This window comes from Lepus europaeus, chromosome 14 (assembly GCF_033115175.1).
Source record: "Lepus europaeus isolate LE1 chromosome 14, mLepTim1.pri, whole genome shotgun sequence".
Classification (NCBI taxonomy): Eukaryota; Metazoa; Chordata; class Mammalia; order Lagomorpha; family Leporidae; genus Lepus; species Lepus europaeus.
The window spans coordinates 67161873-67188411 of NC_084840.1; the positions used below are offsets into that span (position 1 = coordinate 67161873).

At 47.8% G+C, this 26539-nt stretch overlaps 1 protein-coding gene across 3 annotated transcripts in view; it reads left to right on the forward strand.

The window, feature by feature from the left end:
• The first annotated feature begins 14403 nt into the window (after window positions 1-14403).
• FRMD4A (FERM domain containing 4A) overlaps window positions 14404-26539 on the forward strand; it is a 342837-nt gene continuing 330701 nt past the window's right edge. The window contains exon 1 of one of the 3 annotated variants that reach the window (XM_062210863.1): window positions 14404-14555. In XM_062210863.1, the coding sequence (XP_062066847.1) occupies window positions 14463-14555 (93 nt within the window). In that variant the 5' untranslated portion in view covers window positions 14404-14462. The remainder of the gene's footprint in view (window positions 14556-26539) is intronic. The other 2 variants (XM_062210861.1, XM_062210860.1) reach the window with 2 other exon arrangements.

Below are 26539 nucleotides of genomic sequence, written 5' to 3' on the forward strand. Positions count from 1 at the left end.
CCCCTGTTCGACAATACGCTCCAGTGTGTTTAGCCATTTGTGAAAGGTCAGAAATGAACTGAGGAGTGGGCTCGAGTCACAAACATGTGGCCCTATAAATATCGGAGTCAGACGGTTCCCTCCACTTGTCCCACTCCTGTTGGCAGGCCCTGGCACTGCCTTCTCTCTCACGCGCCGTGGAGGTTGCCTGCTCTTGGCCAGCCCCTGCGACTGTGAGCTGACCCACAGGAGGTAGCGGCTGAATCTCCCACCTGCTGACCTCACTTTGCGCCCAGTGTGATCCCATATGGCACAGTGAGAGAGATGGCTTTTGTGTGTGCATGCATCGTTTGTTGATTTTTTTTGAGTTTCTGGCTTCCGAGCTCCAGCAGTCCAGTCTGTGATGTTCTGGTTTGTTTTAAAGGTTTCCACTTCCCATTAGTGGCAGCTCTGTGTTGGGACTAAATTGGGCGCCAACGGCGTTTGCTGAGCTGAGGAGTTTGAACTGGGGGGCGGGGGGGCCTCCGCAGGGCCTGAGCACACTGGAACCTTCATCATGACTTTAGCTGCCAAACTGGATGACTTCGAGGCGACGCTGGAACACCTGCTCATGGACGTGTTTGTAAGTAAAGGCGAGATGCGCCCCTGAGTTCTGAGCTGCAACTGTCCCAGTCCCGCACGCCATCACTGTTTCTTACTCACGTGCCTTGTGGGGGGCGGGGAGCAGGGAGAAAGCCCTACAGTTCTTCTACACCTGCGAGACCTGGAATGATCCGTACAGACTGAGTAGCTGAGATGTAGCCCTCTCGTTCAAGGAGCCTGCACAAGTCTGAAGGAACGGGGTGAAGGAATAGAAAAGATTTGCCAGGGAAGGGCCGAGTGGCTACAGCGGGCGTTCTCTGGGAGAACCGGTCTGTTGGTTGATCATTCCAGGAAAACGGTGGCAGGGGAGTGGTGCCCAGACCCCGAGTCTCTCAAGCAGAGAATGCCGAGTACAAGCTGTAGTGGTGAACTTCACTCTGGTCAGAGGCCCAGTGCCTGGCTCCTTCCCGTCTTCATGGGTGCCCCGTTACCAACAGTTGTCAGCCATCGATTTTATGGGACGAGGCTGTTAGAGCGATGTGTCTCTTTCCTTTAGAGAGCCGACAAGGACACGTCTGTGCCTGTGCCAATCTGAGCCCCGCCGGCTTTGAAAACCCCTGGGACTCCCAGCTCTCCCCAAACCACCCTCTTCCCGGGGTCCTCTGTCCGAGGCAGCTCTGTCTCGAGTCGCTGAGTGGGGGCTTAGGGAGCTATAGACTGTGAGACACGCAGGTGGCGAGGCAGCTGTAAGGCATGCCCGTTCCAAGAACAACTCGGCTGCTGCCCGCGGGAAGGTGGCTGCGTCAGGTTTTGAGGCTCAGCCAGTGTGCATCTCAGCTCTGGCCAGGGCTGCGCGGTGCCGGCGGCTTCTCCACTATACAGCACCGAGTCCCCTTCAGGAACTTTTCGCAGCACGGGATGTTTTGGCAGCTGTGAGCGTCTGGAGGCTTTTTTTTTTTTTCTCTCTTATTCATTTATAATTTGTCTTTGCATTAAGGCAATGTGGTGCTGGCAGGATTCCCAGAGGGAGCCGCCCCTTCCAGGACTGGGCGTGGGCATCGGAGTGATGTGAATTCATTCTGACCTTTGCTTTGGGAGGCCGTGCCTGGAGGAGGAGTGTTTCAGGAGCGGAGCGTGTCCGCCTGGATTTCCAGGGCTGGGTGATTCACGGGCGCGGGCATCACTTCATCAGACTGAGCACAGGATGGGGCGGTTCGGCCTGACACCACTGCTGAGGACAGCAGGAGGTGGGGTGGGGAGGGGTTGCAGGAGGATGGTCTGGGGCATGATGTATGGTTGGTGTGAGTTGGCTTATCTCAGAGTAAAAAATTCATCAGGGACTTATTTTACTAAAATGCCACAAAGTCACTAATGTATTCCCCTTCTCTCCAGTGCTATCCCCTGAGTCCTTCCCAAACCTTGGACTTGTTTCAAAGCCCATGACACTCCCCCTTGGAAAGGGATGCTATGCCACACTCCATTCTGTTCGTAGCCACAGTTTGGGTCCTTTTTACTTCCGCTGAAGCTAACCTTCTTTTTTTAAAGATTTTATTTATTTATTCAAAAGTCAGAGAGTTACACAGAGAGAAGAGAGGCAGAGAGAGAGCGAAAGTGAGAGCGAGAGAGAGAGAGAGAGGTCTTCCATTCGATGGTCCACCGCCAATTGGCCTCACAGCCAGAGCTGTGCCGATCCGAAGCCAGGAGCCAGGAGCTTCTTCCCAGTCTCCCATGTGGGTGCAGGGCCCAAGCACTTGGGCCTTGCTCCACTGCTTTCCCAGGCCACAGCAGAGAGCCAGATCGCAAGAGGAGCAGCTGGGACTAGAACCCGGTGCCCATATGGGATGCGGGCGCCACAGGCCAGGGCGTTAAACCACTGCGCCACAGCACCGGCCCTGAAACTAACCTTCTAATTCTCCCATAGCCAGCGTTTTCCCTCAGTTCATCCACCCATTATCACTACCAAAGCACAATCTCCCCACACCCTGTTATTTTTTTTTTTTAATTCTTATTGCTGTAGTACGTGCCTGCCTTCCCTACCAATATCTCATTCCCATTCTTCCCCCCGATAAATATCCCAAATCCTCCTTAGCATTTATGTGACCTGAGCCAAACCAATCCAAGCAACCGGCCATTGATTGCACAAGGCTTGGAAAGCCAAGTTCTTTTGTAACCTTCCCACCTACCAGTTCCCACTGGGAATTGCCCACTGCAGGCAAACTGGCCGACGCCAGTCCCAGACAGCGTGCCCGTTCTCACTGTGTGTCTTATGCCTGTAACCCCACGTTCTCTGGGCTTGCTAGAAGTTCACACTGCTTCAAGGTGCAGTGAAATTTCCCCTCCTGGGTAACGTTTCTGCTGCTCACTCACAGTAACTCCTTGGGCCCAGCAATTCCTGAGCTCTGCCTCTCTGCTCATTATCCTATGTCCCTATCTTGTCTCCTTGAAGAGATTCTGGGTAACAGAAAAGCATGGATGCTTTTCTGGACTCTGTGGCCCCTCAAATATTGTACAAATTGACCCCAGTAGGTATATATCAGTCACTTGCTTTGTGATGAATATTTTCTTTTTTCATTAGAAAATTTAATTTTTGTTGGAGGCCGTAAGATGCATAAGAAAGAATTCCCAAGGTTCCATGTTTCTCACCAGGTTGTAGTCTGGCCCCCAACACACAGTCACGACAGAGGCCACCATGGTAACAAATACTGAGAAAGTCACTGCATGTGATACAAAGAATAGAGACTCTTTTTCTGTTGCAAATTTCTTGTAAGAAATACATGGGGCACAGAAGAATTCATAAAGCATATGTGTATGCTCATGTACAAAAAAAAAAAAAAAAAGAGAAAGAAAACCCTGTGTAGCCAACACCCAGATTAAAACTGGGACATCATTGAGTGCTGCAGGAGTCCTGTGTATGGCTTCCAAGTGAAAATTCTCTCTCTTCAGAAGGAACCCTCCGAGCTTCTGCCCAAACCGTTTCCTTGCTCTTCTGTGTGGATTTCCCACTGGTGTCCCTAGCCCTAAGGAAAACTGAGGCTGTGAGCCTTCAAGTCTCGTGGAGAGGATCTCGATGCCAGCCCGGGACAGGCGTCCCATCTTTCTCAGCTTCAGTGCCCTCATCACTAAAGTGCAGCTTGTTCTACCCCAGCTTGCAGGACTGTCATCATGGCTGAAGAAGTGACACTGAGCAGGTGCACAGGGCTGTGCCTGATGCCTTGATGGCACTCCGGCATCTGTTTTAAGCTCCTTACTGCAAAAAAGTCAGTTTTCTCTCCTCTGCCCCAAAGCTCCCTCTCACTCTGGCCATCTCAGCTCCCCCTAAATTATTGAGAATGTTGGCTCTTCCCAACTACAGCCTGCATTCCCTGCCTGAGCCACATCCACCTGCAGCTGTTTCTGTAGCAGGAGACGCCCTGTCCTGAAGGCTGCAGCTGACAGGGGACGGAGCCCTGGGGACTCCAGCTGGCTTCTTTGGTTGAGCTTCTGAGCCAGGTAACTTTGGGCTGTCTTTCCAGAGCCATTTCCCAGAAAGAGCCATGGAGAGTGTTCTGACATCCCGCAGGGTTTGAGGGAATGGAAACCTAAATAAGAGCAAGAAGGGGCTTGAATCTGTAGACCACTGTGTCTTCTCGGCAGTCCTGCTTGCAGCTACAGGCTTTCTCGCGTGAGCCTAATTGTCTAGAAAGAATATTTGCATCAGAGTCTCATTAGCCGTGGCTTTCCTCTGTAGCTCTATAGCTCATAGCAGGCTCGTTAGGATGTCGGCCCACTATCTCAAGAACAGCTGTTTCCATATTGACACTTCCTTTCCAGGATTACAAAGGGCCACTGGGGGGCTTTGTGGGAATGAGAGGGCTCTGCAAGATGAGATAAAAGGGACCTATCAGACCTGGTGTTCCATAATGAGTTGTCACCACTCTGGGGCTCCGCTCGCTGTTCTGCTGCTGCTGCTGGTTCACGAGAGGAAACCACACACGTTTGTGTACAGATGCATGCACATGTGGACACACACGTGATTCTGAGCCAAAGTCAGGAGCACGGTAGGTGGGAACGACCCAGCTTAGCTGAATGTCTCTGTACGACGAGCTCCGGAGTCGCAGGCATTGCCCTTACTCATGTGTTTTCCCTGTTTCCTTTTTTTCTGGCTATCCTCATCTTGTTTCAGAAAACTGAAGTGCTGCCCTCCAGGGTACAGCTGCAGGCTTTGTATTCCATGTGTTTCCTTCACATCCTTAGATGGAGAGCCCTGCGGTGTACGCTGAAGGGAAAGAACTCGGAGGACATCAGGCAGGTTGGCTGGGACGCATTCCTTGCCGGATTAGATAACTCGATATCTAGATTCCTATCAATTCCTTCACAAAGAGGCAGGTGCTCCAGCTCTCTGCTCCTTGGCCTGGCTCCTGCTGACAGCGTTCCATGTGCACCCATCTGGAGGCCATCAAGTACCTTTTAATTACTGCCTTATCTGGCTTCAACAGTTCTCCTTCTATTTATAACATGCTTATTTTTTATCAAAATAATATATCTGCACACCCAACATTTGAAAGTTGAGGCATTCTAGAGGCCATTAAAGAGAACCTCCGACTCTAGTCTTTTCCTCCCAGCCTCTGAAACCCCCTCCCCAGGGGTGCCCATGTATATCTCGCTCAGTTTTTGCTTCTGGCGATTAACTTCCGGTTTCTTAATAATACGTTTATATTGTGATTTCTTAATAATACGTTTATATTGTGATTTCTTAATGACTCGACATTCGACGTTTTGTGCTACCAACTTGAAAGATGAGGTTTTTGTTCTGCTCTACATCCCCACAAGCATACGCAGCTCTCTTCCATTCTGTCTTCTCAAGATACTGACATTGTAGTTCAAATCAAAATTTAGCTTAAGGCTCACCACCAAAACATTGTGTACAGCTGAGAAGTATTGTGTATTGTAATCACATGTCCTGGATTATACAAATGTTACAATTTTTCCTGGAGTTAATCATTATCTCAGAGATTGCTTCATGTTCTTGGTGCTCGTCAGTTGTTTTTCTCTAATATCTTTAATACAGTTGCATAACTCCTCCCAATTTGGTAGCTCTCATGACTTTACATTGGCTCTCCATTATCAATCAAGTTCTGCAAACACTGGCTAGATGGTATCACCTCCTTCATTCTGTTTTTAGTTGGCTCCCCTTCACACAGTAAAGTTGACCATATATTGTCCTATACTGTGCAAGTCACAATCTTGTCTCGATGTCATTTCTTACCACCTTTGTTCTCACACGTGGGACTCTGCTGTCTCGTGTCGTTTTCACCACAGTCTATTATATTTGTCCATCCAAATTCAAATGAGTAAGGAATGACAGGAGCATCACGAGTAAGGAGTGACAGGATTCTATAGCCATCCTCTTTATCTCTAAGAATTTATCTGTTGAGAGTATTTTGTCCATTCTGTCTATGAACTTGTACTGGGGTACATTTTGGCACTTGGATTTACAGAATTTGAGTATCCTGTTGGGCATACTCAAGATAAACCACATTCCCATGTTGTGAGACTTCAAGGCACCAGTTGTTCTTGTAGATGGAAGACAGTTTTCTCTGTCACATTGGAAAAATATAGACCATATGGCTTATCCCAGAGGTCCCTGGGTGAATGGACAGTCAGCCTTGGGAGTCATATATTCCTCAGCATAGGACAGAAAGCAATCCAATGGCCCCAGAAGAAACCATCATCCTTTGTATCTCCAGAGGGCTCACTTAAACGAGATGAACAATTTTCCTGTTAAAGAAAATAGCATGTTAAATTTCTCCTCTAGGCAATGGAAACATGGAAATTAGAAGCAGACTTATAAGTTGATCATTTGCCACCCAATGCTTATCTGAGATACGTGAAATTTGAGAAGAGTTAAGCCCAGTGAAAATCAAACACCAGCATCTATTGGCTTTGCTTGGTGGCAGACTATATATATTCAGCTAATTCTAGGTAGTCAATACCATAGATAAGGACGTTATTTGTTTTGCCATTCCAGGTGCAATTACACAGTTTACTGTGTGCAAAGTGCACTTCATAAACATGGCAAATCAATGCTAGTTATCAAAATCCATCCACAACTGACACCACATGAAAAAGGGCTTTGCAAAATGATCTTGAAAGCCAATCTACACAGCCAGCTCCACACAGGTCAGCTTATTATTTGCTTCATCACACGGGCATCCCGGCAATCTTATTGATTCCTGTGGCCCTGGACATGCCATCACTCCTAATAGCATGTGTGATAAGCCATTACCACCATGCAGAATAGTCATTAGCCCAGACTGCAGCCATTGATTGCCTGAGTTGGCCCCAGGCTGGTAGGGCAAGTAGAGTTCTGATGGGGGCACATGCTCTCCTGGACAGATGTGAAGAACCTTTGTGTGTAGGGATCAAATCCATCCGCTGCTTGAGAGCAAGGTCTCTGTCTACTCTCTCTTTCCTCGGGTGAGGCGTTGAATGGCCTTGCCAGCCTGCTGATGAGCCTTGTGTTTGATGTCCACGAAGCGAGCTATGCTAGAACAGAGTATTGACTTCATACAGGTCATTAGTGTTTTCTATTTGACATTTCTTCTGACTTGACCATTGCCATAACATTCAATGAGATTCTAAGATGCCCAGTTAGTCCATGAGGTTTCCGTGCCATGCGTGTTGTGTTCTCCTCCTTGCCCTAGGAGAATGTGAGGTCTGAGTCTGGTTTCCCTTTAGATAGCATGCTCGTTTTTGAGTTGATAGGCATAGGGCAAATTCTCTATTCTAGTTATTCCAATGATATATACTAAACAGGGGTCCTTCAAGGGTGAAAGAAGAAATCTCTTTACCTTAAAATATGTGGCTAAGCCCAGTGACCTTTAAGGAATTCAGATGGATGAAATCTGGACGTTATAGCCGAACAGACTTGGAGAAGCAGAGAGCTAGATGGTGGTAACCAAGGCAACAAGAAAAACCATGCAGAATTGACAGTGGAAGCAAATGGCTTTGTGTGTGTGTGCACCGTTAACAAAGAACTTTCACAAGCATTATTCCATTTCATCCTGTTAGGTAAGTGTTCAGTGACTTTGCAGTAGAGATTCAGGACGAAGGCCAGTGGCCGTTTACTTCATCAGACACCTGCAGGGAGAGGAGCTAAGTCTGGGGGCCAAGAGAAAACTTCCTGTAAGTGAAAGTCCGCTTGTAGCTCCCTTTCCTGGAGTGACACCTGATGCAGAGTCATGACGTGGGAGAGGACAGTGGTTAGCAGACTCTGGACCCCTCCACATGTGACCCAGGACAAGGTCTTCACTTCTCTATGCCTCTGTCACTTCATCTTCATCTGGGGAAAAAAACAGCACCCATTTGATAAGGAATCGTGAGAACTAATACATTTCAAAACCTTTAGAGTAGTGCTTGTGGTAGAATGTACCACGTAAGAGGGGTGCCTTATCCTGTTGGCCATTGAATAAAGCAGTCGTTGAATGAACAGTGTGGTAATAAAGTGAAATAGTAACATGTCGTTAGATAAGGCCAAGGCCAATGTCATAGAGCCTCGTACAGAATACAGGAAGAGCACAGGTAAGATCGTCTCAGAAGCCATAGTTGACTCATTTATCTTAGACCTCTGCACTTCGCAGTGAGGATGACTGGGAGTCAGCCCAAACAATTCCACCTGCACTTCTCTTCTCTTCCTTTCCTGGCTCCCATGGAGAAGAAGTAATAAATGAAGTCTGATGGAAGGAAGGAAAGGAGGGAGGGAGGGAATGAGAAAGAAGGGGGAAAGGAGGACTTATCTGCCCTCCGTAGCTAGCTACAAGATTGCCTACAGCATCTTCCAAATACCCTGAGAGGATGAACATCTGCCCCATGTGGAGGCTGCACACAGTGTGTTGCAAGAGAAACCCTAACTACCCCACGTGTGGCGGGAGGTCATCCAGCAGATCCTGGGCACGGGGTGGCTGGTGACGGGAGTGTTGCTTGATGTCTTCTTCCTGTTCTTAGGGATATTGAGTTTCAAGTTTGGTCTAAATTTTGACCACTTTTCAAACAAAAAAAAAATTACAGATGTAGGCAGCATGTCTGTTTTTATAATACTAGTCACAGCTTCCTCTGTGACATGATGTGAATTACCTGGGTTGGCTGAGTTAGGAGGGAATGGTGGTTTTGCTTCTAACTCTATGAATGTTTCAAATGTGTGTGTGTGTGTGTGTTCATTTCCCTCCATTCTACCCTACTTATCTTCCTGTCTGTTTCATGTGACAATTATGAAAAACTCCAGATTCCATTCCAATCTACAGTATCTCCCAGCCCCGGGCTCAGGGTTGGTGTTGGGATATGGTTGCTCTGTGAAAAGTGGATGTGTGAACTCCTCCTCCATGTCCTCCCCTGCAGGTCCCCAGCAGGTCTTCCTTTACCCCTGCTCACAGATCCGCCTCCAACTCACCCAGCATTGAAATGGGTGGGTAGAGAGATCAGAGCAGGAGGTCCTACTTGCATGGTGGCATCATGGGCTGACACTGGTTCTCCCCAGGACAATGGTTAAACCCAACCCTTGGTCCATGGGGAGCCTTGTGGGCTGCCTGAAGAGCCTGCCCTCCTCCCAATGGCTAGGGTTTCTCCTGTGATTCCTTGCACCAGTGATGTCTGTCTTCCAACAGGTCATTTAAGGTCCCTCTCTTTGTCTTGGGCCCCATACTCCCAGCCTTTTCCATCTGCTCCTTCCTTGCCCTTCCACACTGCGTGCTCAGGTGACAGACCAACTCTCTCAGGCAGCCGTTATCTGACTCAAGACTAGAAGTGTAGCTCCTTCCCCATGTGCTTTTCTTTCTGTCCCTTGGCTCCACCAGCCTCTTCAGCTGGCCACTTCCCCTTTAAAAAGCTCACTGTGTGGGGGCAGCATTGTGACACAGCAGGCTAAGCCACCGCCTGCAGTGCTCCCATATGAGCACCAGTTTGAGTCCCGGCTGCTCCACTTCCAATCGAGCTCCCTGCTAATGTTCCGTGGAACATGGCCCAAGTATTTAGACCCCTGACACCCAACATGGGAGAGCTGGGTGGAGTTCCAGGCTCCTGGCTTCGGCCTGGCCCAGCTCAGGCTGTTGTGGCCATTTGGAGAGTGAACCAGCAGATGAAAAAACTCTCTGTCTCTCCCTCTCTCTGCATAACTCTGGCTCTCAAATAAATAAATCTTTAAACTAAAATCTCACTGCGTCACCCGCAGTGGAATCCTCAAAGCCCCTCTCATTAGGCAGTAGGTGGGCCAGCAGCCATCTCCTGCCCTTTTTCTTTTTTACCCCTCTTTCACAGTCTGCCAGATGTTAGGATAAACAGTGGTTAGAGCTGGAAGTTAGGAAAAGCATTCTTACTGGCAGCATTGTGTGGTTTTGTTTCTTTAATGCAAGTGATATTTCACTTTTCACAAGAGAAAAAAAAGGTGGAAAGAAGCTAAAGGACAACCCCATTTTTCCATGGGACGCTAGCTTTCTTTCCAGAAGGGCACATCAGTTCACTTTCCCAACCCTTCCTCAGTTCCCTGTCCCCTGCACCTCCCTCTGGCTCATGTGGCCTCAGCCTGCCCTCTGCCCCCAGGGCCCCAGTATGTGCTGGTTCACCTCCCAGCTTGGAAACCTCTCTATCTTAAGACCTGTTCTTTCAGGACCATTGGGCCAAATGATCAAAATGAAGCAATGCTTCCAAGTGGACTTGCACGGAGCCAACAGATTAGCTTCCCCAGTGGGAACTTTGGACCCTGGGCAACCAACTGGATAAACATTTTAAACCTGTGCTTTAGGGTTACCCTGGGCAGGGGTTGCAGTGAGTGGTCCTCATTTCTGTGACCTGGCCCAGGATTCCGTCAACAGATCTCTCACTCTTCACGTGGCTTGTAGCATGCACCAGCAGTGTCATTGGTGTGAGCACACCCACGGAGGCTCTTCTGTCTCCTGCTTCTTCCCACTAGCACTAGTGTTATCAAATGCATCCTGTCTCCCCTGTCCCAAACACCTTCTCATGCCCTACTATGTACAACCAAGAATATCCTCCTGATTAGCTGCATGCTGCTTTGGCATTGTCAAGACTACTGACTTTCCTGAAATACAGCTCAGAGGATTGCCATGCATCGTTCTAGAGTTGTATAATGTAAACACTTTCACTGAGACTGGAAGGAAATGTTCAAAATAAACAAGGAACTCCACCAACCTACGTGCGCTGCTCCGGGAGGCATCAAGAGCTGTAGAACCGAGGTGTGCCTTCTGCATTGCTGTCTCTGCACAGCTCCTCAACACCCATCCTCATGGTGTCTTCCTTTTTTGTCCAGCAGCTGCTAGGCTGTTCCCTGATGTACGGGACACCCCATCACCACATCCTGGAGAAGCCCTGCTCTCTCTCATAATGTGCTCCTTCTTGCTGTCTGTTCTCTTGCAGCTACCAGGAAATCACATTTAGAGTTTTTGGGTACAGTGTCCCTGTCTCTCAGTGCTGGTACTTGGTTTGTTGGCACTCAGACCTCTTCCTCAGCCTTTCCATGTCCTGTCTATGTGACAGTTTCCCAGACTTAGGTCAACTGGCTCGAAAAGGCTGATGGGAGATTTGGAGACAGTAGGAAGGAGATGCCAAACACTATTATTCCTCCTCCTCCTCCTCTTCCTTCTCCTTCTCTTCCCCTTTGCCTTGGTTGATGCTCCAGTAGTGGCTCCCACTGTGGGGAGAAATCCTGGGGTCCCAGCCTTTACAAAGTGACCCTGGATCCAGGCTCTGATAATGAGGCTCCTCCCTGGGCCCTCAGGCAAGGTTCAAGCTGCCCTCCTCAGCCTTTTTGGGCTTCTTAGCTCTTCTGACACCTGTGCTCAGCTCCAAGCAACATCAGAACAGCACCTCCAAAGATGCTAGACATGCTAGATCTAATGTGATCTCCTGTATTGAAATTCCTCCACTTCAAAGAGAGTTTCCTATCTCCCTGTGGCCCTGGTGTGGATCTGTTTCCTTTATGAATTTCCAAAGTGTTGGGATCTGACAGAGTCCTGTGATGGGTGAGAGTGGAGTGGACAAAATCAAATGCACTCCCCTTGGTTTTCATCTTAGCTCTGACATTTCCAGCTGTGTTGTCCTGGTCAGCTTCTGTGTCAAATGGGCATAGTGAAATTCATCGCCTTCACTGCAGTGGCCTTTGGTGACCTCCCAGAACACAGCCTGGCACCTGTATCCCCCCCCCCCCCGCCCCGCTTTCCCTCCCCTGTCCTCTCCTGAAGTGGACATATCTGCTATGGTGGGAATGCCTGTCGTCCCCCCACCGCCCCGGGAAGCATGTTTGTTATCCTACCAATGGAAATAAATACTAGAAAGAAATACTTTAGACTCAGTGACTAATTTTAAATATGTAGATCTTAACCTCCTACACTCTCACACCCACAGCAAGGCATCAGAACGATATCTTTGGACAAGTTGAACTTTGAGAGGCTTCAAGCCACTGGGAGGAGGCGGTCGCCTTGTCCACAGGGCAGGGCAAGGGCTCCATTAGCTGGGAGGAGGCTCCGGTGCTGATGTGAAAAACGATCCCTTTCCCCCGACCCCAGGGGAAGGGGCTGGAATGCGTGGGGCTCATATGTGTGGGAGTGTGGCCTGGGGTTCTTTTGTTTCCATTAACATTCTCTTCTGTATGTATTTTAGCCTTAATCAAATGCATGTGTTTGTGTTTTATTTGCACTTAGTTCATCAAAGTGTCCCCTATGATCTGAACTGTGCCATGAAGCCTTGAGTTCTTCAGTAAAACACTCATTAATACCTCTGGGAAACAGGAAGTTGCAGTGAGTCAAATATAAATAAATCTGGCTCTCAGGGGCTCTGCCCCAGCCTGAGTCAGAGAAGAGACAGTGGTGTCTCAGCTCGTCTGAACCATCTTCCCCTCTCAATCCGGGCTGGAGGGACAAAATCCCATCACTCCCAACTGCTAGATGTCGTGAAAATGTGCCTGTCCTTTGTTCAAAGTCAAGTGCACTTTTATAAAGCAAAGAGAGTTTCTTGATTGTTGAGGTGGCTGAATAACTGAGGTCCTTCCCTATTTCTTTGCACAACCCTCTTCCCCAGGACTGTGCAACCAGGCAGTACATGCAGGGAGCACGAAAGAGGGAGAAAGAGGTGGAAACCCGAACCGCCTCAGTCAGGACGCGCTGCGAGGGGCGATTCACAGATTTCCGTCTTCGCCTGCTCCCCCCCTTGCCGCTCACCCTCTCGCTGACTCTCCAGCTGCACATATGGAACCAATTACGAACAAAGCCCGATTGTTGTATATTTGGAATTTCCCACATCAACTTGATGCTTTCCTTTAACTGCCTCTTAATGTGTGTCTGCGTGGGATGGCGGTGCCGGTGCGCCCCCCACCTCCGAGGCTGTCCTCCCCCTGAGTGTCGTTTCCCGGGTTCATTTTCCAGCGCTGTGAAACTGCACTTCTTCCCCTTGGCCCCCACCCCCACTTCCTAGTAGATATGTTTGAATAAACAGAACTTTTCTTACCATCGTTTTCAATAAACTAAGCACTGGCCTACAGAGAATAAATAAAAGCTGTTTTCCCAAAGCATGTGAGGAATATCAGGCAAACACCAAAAAGCGCGGGATTGCTACAGAGCAAACTTCCATCCCTCATAAACCCCAGAGCGAAGAGAGGCAGCATGTGCAGAGAGATGTGTTAAAGAGAAGGAAACGCACACGCTTCCAGTCCTGGAAGTTGCTGTCTTGTTATTCTATGAAAATGAGCTGACATGGGATGGAGGGGCGACGGAGTAGAGGTGGGAGAGGTGGATGAACAATGTATCAGTTACAGAAGAAGATTGCAGGGAAGTTAAATTTTCGATGGTTGGTCCCATCTGTCTGCAAAGGCTGTCTGATCTGGGCTGACACCGTGATTAGAAAAAGATTGGCAAATGTGATGGATGATCTGAGCCGCGGCAGCCCTTTCAGAGCCTTGTAAAATCCAGCGTAACTTCTTCATGTTTACTGGCACACATAAAAATAAATGTTCTTGAACACAAACATTTAAATGAGGAGGTGCCAAATGCAAATCTGTTATATTTGATGGGATTCATCCGAGCCGTGTGATTCAGTTTTTCCTTCTTTCTAGCACACTTTCTCTTGGTGGACTACGCTCACATAATTAATGAGACACAGACATTTATTTTCTGCGAGTTAGGAGGAAGGAGGGAAAAGGAGATACGCGTGGTCGACAACACGGATTTATAGAAATAATTTATGACTGAAAGGGGGGATTCCCTAAGTCCCTTATGTGTGTGTGTGCGTGTGTGTGTGTGTCGCTCATCTCCAAATATTTTTGCTGTGTTCAGGAGAGGGTGAAGTCAGAACATAGGATTTCACATTAATCTCGGCTCCAGATGGTGGTAGTCCAAACAGTCTTTTTAAGGTGAGCATGTGACGTACTGTACAGCCCAGGGGCTCGGGAATCACGTGATGGATTGAATAGTACGGCTGATAGGGCTCTGCTTAGACAACTGACCTGGTTAGCATCTGCAGCCACAAGAGAAGCAAAGTTGACATTTCTGGATCACTCTCCCCAGGAGCGTCACTGGCCCACTTCGGGGACGTTGCTGTCTCGCCGAGCCCGCGCACAGGGACAGCCAGAAGGAAGCTAAAGATGCTGCTTCATGCACAGTGAAGTTGCAAGACTTGGACTCTCGCTTTCTGTCCGTCCCCCCACCTCCTCACAAACCGCATCTTGACTCATGTGGTCAAAAGAAAAACGCTTTCTGTTGTTTGATATTTGAGAAACTTCGAGGAGACCATAACTTAGCTTTGAGGAAGCCTCCATCTCTCCCTTTGCTTCCAGTGTACACACACACATTCTTTCTCTCTCTTGCTCTCTCTCTCTCTCTCTCTCACACACACACACACACACACGCACAGCACGCTACACCATGGTGGTTCAGGCTGCAGTGGCTCCGAATAGATCCCAGAGACTTTTACTGAAAATACCTTATGGATCCCTGAGAAGGCGCAGCGTGGAGAGGGTAAGCTACGTGGCGGGCTGTTCGTCTTTCACCGAGCAGTCGCTGCAGATAAAGGGAGACGTTTGTTTGCATTGTCCACAGCAGTACTTCTGTTCCCAGCATTTTCCTGAACAACTCCAGTTGCCGGGGCTGTCAGACCCCATGTCAGCTGTCATTTATTTTTCTTAACAGATAATGATGAGAAATTGAGACAGAAAATTTCGTCCGCTCTGGATGTTGGGCAGGAGAGGGGTGGGGAGCGTTCTTAGAAGAAATACGATGGTGTGTGTGTAGCGGGGTTAGAGTGAGGATGGCCCGCTGGAATGGGTACGAAAGATAGGGGTGCTTGCTGGGAAGTTGCAGCTGTAAAACTCGCTACCTTCTCTGTTTATTGACACATCCCCATGTGTGCAGCGCGGCTGCTGTTTTCTTCTGCTGGGTGACAGTGTCTGAAAAAGAGGTGACAAGGACACCCAGGAGCTTCAAAGTGTTGATAGATTAAATCATGCAGCCGGTGGATTAAAAGCCCCTCTGGTTGTGTGTGTGTGTGTGTGTCTCTGTGTGTTTCCTTTCAAATATATTGCTGTCATCTGGGGTGGGATTGTTTGTTTTTAATACTATGGATTTTGGCTCAAAATTGCTCCGTTAACGTCCCGAAAGCATGCTTACTTTATGATAGCCCCTGGTGGGACATAGCCCGTGCAGTAATAGTAAGGATTTGCCCTTCCCTGGAGTGGCAGACGTGGGGGGGGGGGGGGAATGAGAATCGCTACTGCAGAGCTGCGTGGCATCAGCATGGTAGGCTCAACATGTGGGAGCGGCGCCTGCAGCACCGGGATGGGATGATTCTAAGGGGCTTAGAGACCCCCCCCCCCCAGCTTCTCTCTGACTCATGGCAGGCCCCTCTGTGAGCCGTCAGTGTCCTCATAGCCATCTTCATTAAGGTGTAGCCCAAGACCTAATAATAAAGCAGATAGCATCACCAAAAAAATGCTCTTGATTATTAAGTAACATGCCCTCATCTTGAAAAGGAGCACATGGTTTAAGTCAAGTGATTTTTTTTTCTGGTCTGTAGACTTACTACTCAGTGACTTTCTTGTTTCAAAAAAAAAAAAAGGAAAATAAAACCTGTTTAAGAGTTTAAAAGTATGAGAGGCCGTCTAGATATCCCACCAGTGCTGACTTCCTGACTTGCTCTGTTACATTTTTTTCCTATCTTTTGAATGAATGAAAAAAAACTTCACTTCCTGTTCTGGCTGTGTATAAGTCTTTATTTGGACACGTATTTCTTATGCTAAATACCAGCGTCATCAACTAATACGTATTGAATGTTTGCTTGGTGCTGTCTTTGATACCAGAAGGTTTGGCTCGAAGGACTACCCATTGTAGTAAAACTTACAGATTGATCAAGTACATAATCAATGTGCTTGTAGGGTCTAGTGAGAGCTCACGGGTCTGTGTGGTAACGAAGTGTATGTAGTATGTTGTGTTATCAAGATATATATTCACAAATACATGGAAATGTGAATTGACAGCCCTAGGGTTGTTCAACAGGTCAGTATTAAGGCGATGCTTATCCTGCAGAGATACAGAAAAAAATGTATAGTGTCCTGCTAGCTCCTGTTTATACCATTAGAATCTCCAGGTGGGTGTTCAATAAATCATGTATGTTTACTTAAGTCCAGATGTGTGCAGTTACCACTCTTATTCATCCTTTATCAATTTAAGAAAAAAAAAAAGACAATATGGGAAAATAGTGTTCGGTATAGCTCATGTCTGCTATTGTGTGTGTCTTTCATTCCATAGGGCCTTCAAAAAGTTTGTGAAAAATGGCCTTAGGAGAAAATAATGCCCATTTTCCGTGATCTTTTTTAAGTCCCCTCATACATAATGGCCCATTTGCTGTGCTCTTGCGCACCCCAGTGCTACATGGGCTTTGGGACCTAGGAGTCTGAAAGTCGGGGGCCTCTTGGTGCACATCTCTGGAGCACTGGGGTTCCTTATTAAAGTGCCGCCTCGCCTTCCTCTGCAATGGAGGGTGAAACGAATTGGCATGTCTGAGGGCCTGTCCATGTCAGTCTGGGGTGGTTCTGGGAATCAGAGTCATATATTTATATGAGAGGATGGCAGGCAACGTGAGAGGCCGCATCTGTCTTAAGAGCAGACCCAAGAGGGCCAGCGCCACGGCTCAATAGGCTAATCCTCCGCCTTGCGGCGCCGGCACACCAGGTTCTAGTAACGGTCGGGGCGCCGGATTCTGTCCCAGTTGCCCCTCTTCCAGGCCAGCTCTCTGCTGTGGCCCAGGAGTGCAGTGGAGGATGGCCCAAGTGCTTGGGCCCTGCACCCCATGGGAGACCAGGAGAAGCACCTGGCTCCTGGCTTCTGATCAGCGCGGTGCGCCGGCCTCGGTGGCCATTGGAGGGTGAACCAACGGCAAAGGAAGACCTTTCTCTCTGTCTCTCTCTCTCTCTCTCTCTCACTGTCCACTCTGCCTGTCAAAAATTAAAAAAAAAAAAAGAGCAGACCCGAGAACCGGCCCTCTTTCCTTGGGCATCCCTGAATTAAACACAACAACAGGTTTGTCAGCTGTGTGAGCAGCTTGAGGGGGGACAGAGTGAGTTTCTCTGTCTCACAATTTCTAAAAATGGGAAGGTCACATGTTTCTAGAACACGTTTACATCAGTGCACTTTGTACCCATGTCCTCAGTTCAGCATCATGAGGTACTAATGAGACAAAGAATGGGGGCTGTTACCTTTGTGTTTCTACGGACAGGGAGGTGAAGGCACAGAGAGGTTTAATCTGCCCAGAGACATAGAGTCAATGACCTGGATCCAGAGACCTGGTGTCTTGTGACCCTGCTGTTAGATCGTGTTTCATGACCTGTGCTGTCTAGCGGAGGTATGACGTGGCAGCCTGGTCCCAAAGAAAAGGTTATCACCAACTGGTCACCAGGACTTCGCACGAAAGGACATATCAGTCTGCAATGCTGGTATTATGGATAATAACCTGATTTCTAGGGCACTGATGGTTATGTCCCCTTAGGAGTCCAGGGTACACCAACTGCTTCTGTTTTCCCACGGCCTAGAAGTTGAATTGAAAGAAAGAACTTTGACTTTTTAGACATCTATCGAACCTGATTAAGGAAGCATTCTCTCAGCCTGGAAGACCAGGCTTAGCTCTTCGAGTATTTTTAACATTTTATTCATCCATTCATTCATTCATTTAGAGGCAGAGAGAGACACACAGAGAGATCCTCTATCCATTCATTCACTCCCCAAATGCCTTCAACAACCGTGCTGGGCCAGGTCAAAGCCAGGAGCCCAGAATTTAATGCAGGTCTCCCACGTGGGTAGCAGAAACCCACCCTCTTGAGCCATCACCTGCTGTCTCCCAGGGTGTCTGTTGGCAGAAAGCCGGAAAGCAGGAGCAGAAGTGCAGCTTGATCCTAGGTGGTGTGTTAACCACCAGGCCAAATGTCTGCTCACTGTTCATATTTTTGCACAGATTGCCGTGAGCTCATCGTTGTGCTAGGCAGGGTAGGAAAAAAAAAAAAAAACAGGAAAAAAATACGAAAATGCCATGTTTGGTGTGTTGGGCGAGTATTAGGCATACAGAGTTAACATAAATGAAGCAATTAGATGGCAATATAATATGTGCTAGAACCGAGCTACAAAATAAGTATAAATACAATGTAGGGGTTGGCGCCGTGGCTCACTAAGCTAATCCTCCACCTGCGGCGCCTGCACCCCAGGTTCTAGTCCTGGTTGGGGCACCGGTTTCTGTCCCGGTTGCCCTTCTTCCAGTCCAGCTCTCTGCTGTGGCCCGGGAGTGCAGTGGAGGGTGGCCCAAGTGCTTGGGCCCTGCACCTGCATGGGAGACCAGCAGGAAGCACCTGGCTCCTGGCTTTGGATTGGTGCGGTGCGCCAGCCGTAGCAGCCATTTGGGGGTGAACCAACGGAAGGAAGACCTTTCTCTCTGTCTCTCTCTCTCACTGTCTAACTCCGTAAAAAAAAAAAAAAAAAAAAGACAATGTAGGTGCAACAGGAAGCACCAGGTGCGGTGGAAGGGGCGGGGCTTGGAGTCTCGCTGTCTGAAGAACAGACAGCTTCGCTGCAAATGTCTGGACCTGGCAGAGTGATTCAGGCCTTCTCAGCTGCACTCTGTTCATCTGCTCACCCCTCGAGGCTGCTTGGTAAAGAGTAGGAATAACACATGGAAGGACCTAACCTCACACCTGCGCCTGACCAGAGATGAGGGGACGATGACCCCAATCACGTTTCCTGACGCTTCCGTCCCGTGTGGGCTGCTTGTGCTCTTACACACTGATGGCGCTTTATACACTGAGCCGCACCTCTCTCTCCTCCGGAGAGGGCTTTTAGCACATTCACCTGATAAAGCCAGGACCAGCAGTAGCTCCTGGTGGTGACTTCCCTCGCACTCCCAGTGTTGCCTAAGTCAGGTGGCAAGCGCAGGGTTTCAAGTTCATTGCCTACAAAGGCTAAGTAACTCAACTTACTCAAGCCCGGATACTTTCATGTGGTCCCTCCTTCTAAAATGATCTGATTCCAGAGGTAAAATAAAGATGAACCTCAGGGAAAATGCTAATACATGTAAAAACAGTGCATGTATATGAGTTGGAGGAAGAGAAAATTCAGAACGCTTCTGCTTGGGAGCTTGACTTGGAGTGGGGGAATACTTTCATTCAAGTACTATAACTCCACAGTATGACAAAATGGTTTTATGTTGGAAGTTACCCTTGTAGATAACAAGTGGGCTTTTCTTTTGTTGTATTGGTTTGTGTTCATGAGTTGGGGTGAAATCTACCAGGCCGAAGTCTGAATGCTGTGTTCCAACTCGGGTTCCAGAAAATGAGAGGTGCATTTTTCTCATCCCAAGATGTGCCATCCCACAAGGACTCTGAGCCATTTGGGTAGGGCAGGCACTTACTAGGGGGCCGTATCTGTTGTCACTCAGCTGTAGGGTCTTCTTCTGAGTGGGTGCACAGCTTCCTGCCTTAATCAAGGATACTTGTCTCTCCATCGACTTACCCCCTCCAACACCTGGATGCACAGCCCTTAGGGAGAAGTGCACATCTCTGTTCTCTTGACTGTCTCCACACCGCAAAGCTAGTTATGTTCTGTAAGGAATTTGTCATCTCCACCTGCAACCATGCTCCTCCCCCAACCCCACCAAAGAACTCAGCTGCCAAAGCAGTGCCCTGGCATCTTCAGGTCGCTCCCTCCCCATGGTTTCCTTCATGCAGGCATCCCCCTGCACCCTCACTTCCAGCTCTGCAGTGTCCCTCCCAGTCTGCTGCTCCTCCATACTCTGGGGTTCAGGCCACCGTCTTCTTTCGCCTGTGTGTTGTCTGCCAGTGTGGTAGCCCTGCAGTCTGTGCTCCATGCTCCAGTCACCGTAGGAATGATCTTGTTGCTTGTTTGCTTAAAACCCTTAGATGGTTCCCTGCCCGAGGATAGGTACAAATGCCCAAACGTGATCCCAGGGCCCTTCTTACTCAGGACTGTGCTAACACCTCCAGCTGCATCTCTTCCCTACTCTGTCCTTGATATGCCATCTCCTGCTCTGTCCTCAATATGCCATACTCCACCTCCACGTGAGTGTATCTGTAGTTCCTCCAAACCACAGTGCCTTCTCTTTCCTCAGGGCCTTTGCATGTACTGTGGCCTGCCAAACACACACACTGCCTCTTCCCTCCCTGAACTTCCCACTCACATCCTTCAGCCTAAAGGTAATGTTCCATGGGAAGGCAGCCCCTCCCCTCCCAAGTCTGAATAGGTGATGCTCTCACTAGCTCCCATAGCACTCTGTATTCCCCTACCATTAGCACAAATCACCCCGCATCTAAGCCACCATCTGAATCCTTGTGTTTCCATCACGTAACCCTCCATATGATACGTTCCTTAGGGACAGGGAACTTGTCCTGGTTCATAACAGGAGTGCAATAAATATTTGCTGGATGAGAGGATGAAATGCATTCTGGAAATTTTATCATAAACTTCCTCAGTGAGACAATTGGGAAGAGGTTCAGCGTTGAGACATAAACAGGAACAGATTCAGTACCCAAGCTAACTTACCACAAACTCCATCACTGCTGCTGGAAAATATGTTCCCTCTTACATGTTAATGTAACTACAAAATGAATGCTCTCCTCTTATTTATTCTGAATTCTAAGACCATGCCACTTTAAGTGTGAATAACCAACCAGACTCAAATTATACTTCTCTTCACAAAGCAACGTAAATTTGACGGTTTTATTGGAGCAGGGTCGGGAAGCAGAACACGAAAGCATTCTCTTTTACTACTACGATTATTCGAATATTTTTAGGTGAAAAGATTTTTTTTTTGTCTTGGAAAGACTTAAATGGTGTGATATTTCTGGCGCGGTATTTTTAACACAGCATAAATTAAACCTCTTTGCACCCCCATCATTCATTATTGGATGTGTTATTCCAGGTTGACGAATTGCCCGTCTATTATTTTGCAAACCATTACATTATCACAGCTGCTAAGCTGCATAACTTAAGGATTCAGAATACAACAGGGTCCCTGTAGTCAAGTTGTGCGGTGCTTACGTTCTGAATGTGCCCATGCAGGGAAGTGTGAGGCACTTCCAGAAACACATCCAGCAGACGGCTTTGAGTGGATATTTATTACCACTGAACGCAGACAGCCAAGAGCTGTTCAGACAGATCACATATTATTATCTAGCTTGTTCATCCCGTGTAAGGTTTTGTTCTTTCTATAAATATCCACCTCTCTGGAGAACATTGGAGTCTAATTCTCTGGTTCACAGAACGTCTTGAAAGCCATTTTCCCCAGGTTCATTAGTCCCATGCAATGTTAAACAAACCAAACAAAGTGAACCAATATTAATTTTGATTCTCACAGCAGGTTGCATCACATTAAACCAATGATTTCGCATCTCGGTCACAATGAGATTGTATATTGGCTCAATGTTGGAGATGACAGGCTGTCCCTGCTGGTACCCTTCCAGGATTTTCATTCTTCAAGCTGGTGTGGGAAGTAGGATTGAATAGCTCCATCCAAATGGTCAGGGACTCCCAGGAACTTCAATGTCATGTGCAAAATGGCAGCTCTCAGGCTAAGCATGAACCTAGGTCATGGTTCCCCACTTTGGACTACTCATCCCCAAGTCCTGACTCCTTGGGACACCCCACTATGTCTTAAGTTAAATGCCATGACACGGGATAGGTGTGTAACCCAGCAGTTACGATGCCTGAATCAGAGTGCCTGGTTTGATTCCCAGATCCAGCTCCTGACTCCAGCTCCCTGCTAATGCAGACCCTGAGAGACAGTAGGAAATGGCTCAAGTAACTGGGCTTGTGCTACCCATGTGGGAAACCTGGATAAAGTTCCTGGCTCCTGGTTTCAGCCCTCAACCTAACTACAACCATTGCAGTCATTTTGAGAGTAAGGCAAAAGATAGTAATGATCTCTCTCTCTCTCTCTGAAGTTAAAAATAAAATAAAAATTTATACAAATTTCTGGACTTGTCATGAAGTGGTGCCTTTAACCCTTGGATTCACATCCGAAATGCCTGAGAAGACACCCCCAGAGCAGTGTCTATCAGAATCTGCAGGCTTGGGATCCAGCGGTCAGCATTTAAATCCCTAGGTGATTGGTGTACCACCAATGTTGCCAACAACAGCCGCAAGGTAATACTCATATGCTTTCCAAGACAGGTCTTCTGAACAAGGTGCTAAATGAAGAAAATCAGCTGATTCCTGTACTTTCTGGTGTCTTCACATTGAAAGAAAAAAGAAAGGGGTTGACTTGGCTGGATTTTTTGATCAGCAGGGTCATTTTTTTTTTAAGATTTACTTATTAATGGGGCCAGTGCTTGGCATAGCAGGTTAAACTGCTGCCTGTGGTGCCAGCATCTCGTGTGGGTGCTGCTCTGAGTCCTGGCTACTCCACTTCCAGTGCAGCTGCCTGCTAATGTCTTTAGAAAACATAGGAGCTGATGACCTAAGTACTTGGGCCCTTGTCAGCTACGTGGGAGATTGGGAAGGAGTCCCAGGCTCCTAGCTTCAGTGTACCCCAGGTCTGGCCAGTGAGGCCACTAGGGGAGTAAACCAACAGATGGAAGATCTCTCTCTGTCTCTCTCTCTTTCTGCCTGGCAAATAAATCAGTAAATCTGTTTAAGATTTATTTTATTTAACTTATACATTTTATTTATTTATCTAATGTGCTGTGTTATGCAATACCTGTATCGCAGGCTGAAGGTTTTTTTTTTAACCTTTTTTATTTTTAACTTTTTTTTTTTTTGACAGGCAGAGTGGATAGTGAGAGAGGGAGAGACACAGAGAGAGAGAGACAGAGAGAAAGGTCTTCCTTTGCCGTTGGTTCACCCTCCAATGGCCACCGCGGCCAGCGCATCTCGCTGATCCGAAGCCAGGAGCCAGGATAAGTACCTGGGGTACCCATGGGGTGCGGGACCCAAGCACTTGGGCCATCCTCCACTGCACTCCCTGGCCTGGAAGAGAGCAGGCCTGGAAGAGAGCTGGCCTGGAAGAGGGGCAACCGGGACAGGATCGGTGCCCCGACCGGGACTAGAACCTGGTGTGCTGGCGCCGCTAGGCGGAGGATTAGCCTGTTGAGCCACGGCACCGGCCATTTTTTTAACTTTTATTTAGTAAATATAAATATCCAAAGTACAGTATGGATTACAATGGCTTCCCCCCCATAACTTCCCTCCCACTCGCACCACTCCCTCTCCCATTCCATTGACATCAAGATTCATTTTCAATTATCTTTATATACAGAAGATCGATTTAGTATATATTAAGTAAAGATTTCATCAGTTTGCACCCACACAAAACATAAAGTGTAAAATGCTGTTTCAGTACTAGTTATAGCATTACTGCACATTGGACAACAAATTAAGGAGAGATCCCACATGAGGAGTAAGTACACAATGACTCCTGTTGTTGACTTAACAATTTGACACTCTTGTTTATGGCATCAGTCATCTTCCTAGGCTCTTGTCATGAGTTGCCAAGGCTATGGAAGGAAGCCTTTTGAGTTCGCCGACTTTGGTCTTATTCCGATAGGGTCATAGTCAAAATGGAAGTTCTCTCCTCCCTTTAGAGAAAGGTACCTCCTTCTTTGATGGCCCCGTTCTGTCTACTGGGATCTCATTCACAGAGATCTTTCATTTAGGTCCTCTTTTTTTTTTTTTTTTTTTTGCCAGAGTGTGCAGGCTGCAGGTTAACCCACTATGCCACAAATACCAGCCTGTAAGAGGGTTGTTTTTCATGGGAGGGAAAAAAATAACCATTTAAGCTCCTTGAAAGTTGGATCCTGGGACATTGTATGCAATGCACAGCAGATTGAGGCCACTCCCTGGATGGTTACAGAGTCATTAGTATCATGCTAGCTACTTCCAGATAGTTTAAGTTCAACACCACCCAATCTAGCTACTTCTCCATACTTCTTTTCTCTGTAGTGTAGACAGCATGGGTATATTTCAGTCTGCCATATTGTTTGCAAAATCAATCATGTGTTCTCAGAACACTTTCTTTAAGAGTTTTGAAAGCAGATGTCTCACAAATTGCTCTGTCATAGTGAATAATATCCACCTCTGTGATCTAAGAGTTCCTTTCAGCACACAGTTGAAAACAGCCCTTTCTTACTTGTGTCGATTCATCAGTGAACCTTAGAGAACAATACTATGTATATAAAACAATACAGATTATAGTCCTCCATTCTGTAATCTGGGAGTGGATAAACCACATCTGTGGGTTTTTGTTTTTTTGTTTTTTTTTTTTTTATTCTTTTTGTGTCTTCACTTACTGGTCACTCAATAGGTAACTTCTTCAAAGGATGTGGTCAGTGTTTCTACTAAGCCCCAGGGTCTTAAACAGCATCTGGCATCTAGATAGGATAAATAAATGTTCTTTGAATTAATGTTAAATAGATGAGTAAGAAGAGTGCCTTCATGGCCATAAAGTCAAATGTTTGCTGACACAGAATTGGCAGAGTTACAGAGAGGCGGAGGCACAGACAGAGGCAGAGAGTGAGGTCTTCTATCCTCTCGTCCACTCCTCAAATGGCTGCAACAGCCAGAGCTGGTTCGATCCAAAGCCAAGAGCCAGGAGCTTCTTCCGGGTCTCCCACATGGATGCAGGGACCCAAGGACTTGGACCATCCTCTGCTGCTTCCCCAAGCACATTAGCAGGGAGCTGGATGGGAAGTGGAGCAGCCAGAACTCGAACCCGTGCCCATGTGGGTTGCTGGTACTGCAAGCATTGGCTTTACCCACCGTGCCACAGTGTCGGCCCCATTCTGCCTTTCTAATGCAGATGGATATTGTTCTCATTGTGGTTCCTAGCAAAGTGACTTTACTAGGTCTTCTTAGTAGTGAACTTGATGGTATAAAACTTCTTAAAATCCTGCTGCGTGTGTAACACCTTTGAGTGTGCAGGCACTGCTTCTCCTTCCCCATCAGAACCTGTGTGTGGAGAGCTGAAGGCAGTCTGTAATATGCTCTGATCTTTTTCCTATATCGCTTGCTTGACTTTTCTCAAAAATGCAGGGGTCATAATTCCCCGTGGATAGAGTCCACCCAAGTGGCCCCTGAAACCTTTCTATTGGAATATTAATGTGGAAAGCCAATAAGACTTGAAGGATATTGATCATTGCTGGAAATATGTCCTTGTCCAACCAAAAAAAAAAAAAATCAATGTCAGAACACAAATATCCCTGAGATTGTAATGCCTCTGACCCAAAGCCTTATTTATTAACTCCACAGAAGTTTTTTTCAAGATTTTATTTATTTGAGAGAGAGAGTTAAAAGAGAGAAGGAGAGACAGAAAGAGAGAGCAGCCAGGACTTGAACCAATGCCAAATGGGGTGTCAGCACCACAAGTGGAGGCTTTGCTCACTAAGCCACAACACCAGCTCCTAACTCCACAGACTTTTTTTTTTGACAGGCAGAGTGGACAGTGAGAGAGACAGAGAGGAAGGTCTTCCTTTGCCATTGGTTCACCCTCCAATGGCCACCGCGGCCGGCGCGCTGCAGCCGGCGCACCACGCTGATCCGAAGGCAGGAGCCAGGTGCTTTTCCTGGTCTCCCATGGGGTGCAGGGCCCAAGCACTTGGGCCATCCTCCACTGCACTCCCTAGCCATAGCAGAGAGCTGGCCTGGAAGAAGGGCAACCGGGACAGAATCCGGCACCGTGACCGGGACTAGAACCCAGTGTGCTGGCGCCACTAGGCAGAGGATTAGCCTATTGATCCACGGCGCCGGCCTCCACAGACTTTTAATTTAGAACCTACTACATGCCCAACAGTTTTTAAGGCACAAGCCATACAGCAAAGAGTCTACTTCCATGACTAGATCATGGATTAAGTGGTGATGAGGTCTCTAAAAAAAAAACAAAGTAGAGCATGAGGGGTGGAGTGTGCTGTGCTTTTATATGAGGTGGCTCTCTGTTAAGATGACATTGGGAAGGGGGGGGAGCAGAGCCGTGGCATAGTAGCTTAATCCTCCGTCTGCGGTGCCGCCATCCCATATGGGCACCGGTTCTAGTCCTGGCTGCTTCTCTTCCAATCTAGCTCTCAGCTGTGGCCTGGGAAAGCAGTAGAAGATAGCCCAAGTCCTTGGGCCCCTGTACCCACATGGGAGACCAGGAAGAAGCACCTGGCTCCTGGCTTCAGATCAGTGCAGCTCCAGCTGTAGTGGCCATTTGAGGGGTGAACCAGTGGAAGGAAGGCCTTTCTCTCTGACTCTCCCTTTCACTCTCAAGTAAATAAATAAAATCTTAAAAAAAAAAAAAAAAGATGACATTGGAGGAGAAACATGAAGGGAGTGAGCCAGGCAGCCATGCGGGGATGGAACAGGGCAGGCAGAGGTGACCGCCAGTACAAAGGTACAATGCAGTGCAGGAGTGGACTTGATGTCCTCATGTGGGGGACAGCAGGCAGATGCTGGTGCAGTGTGAAGCATGGAGGAAGAGG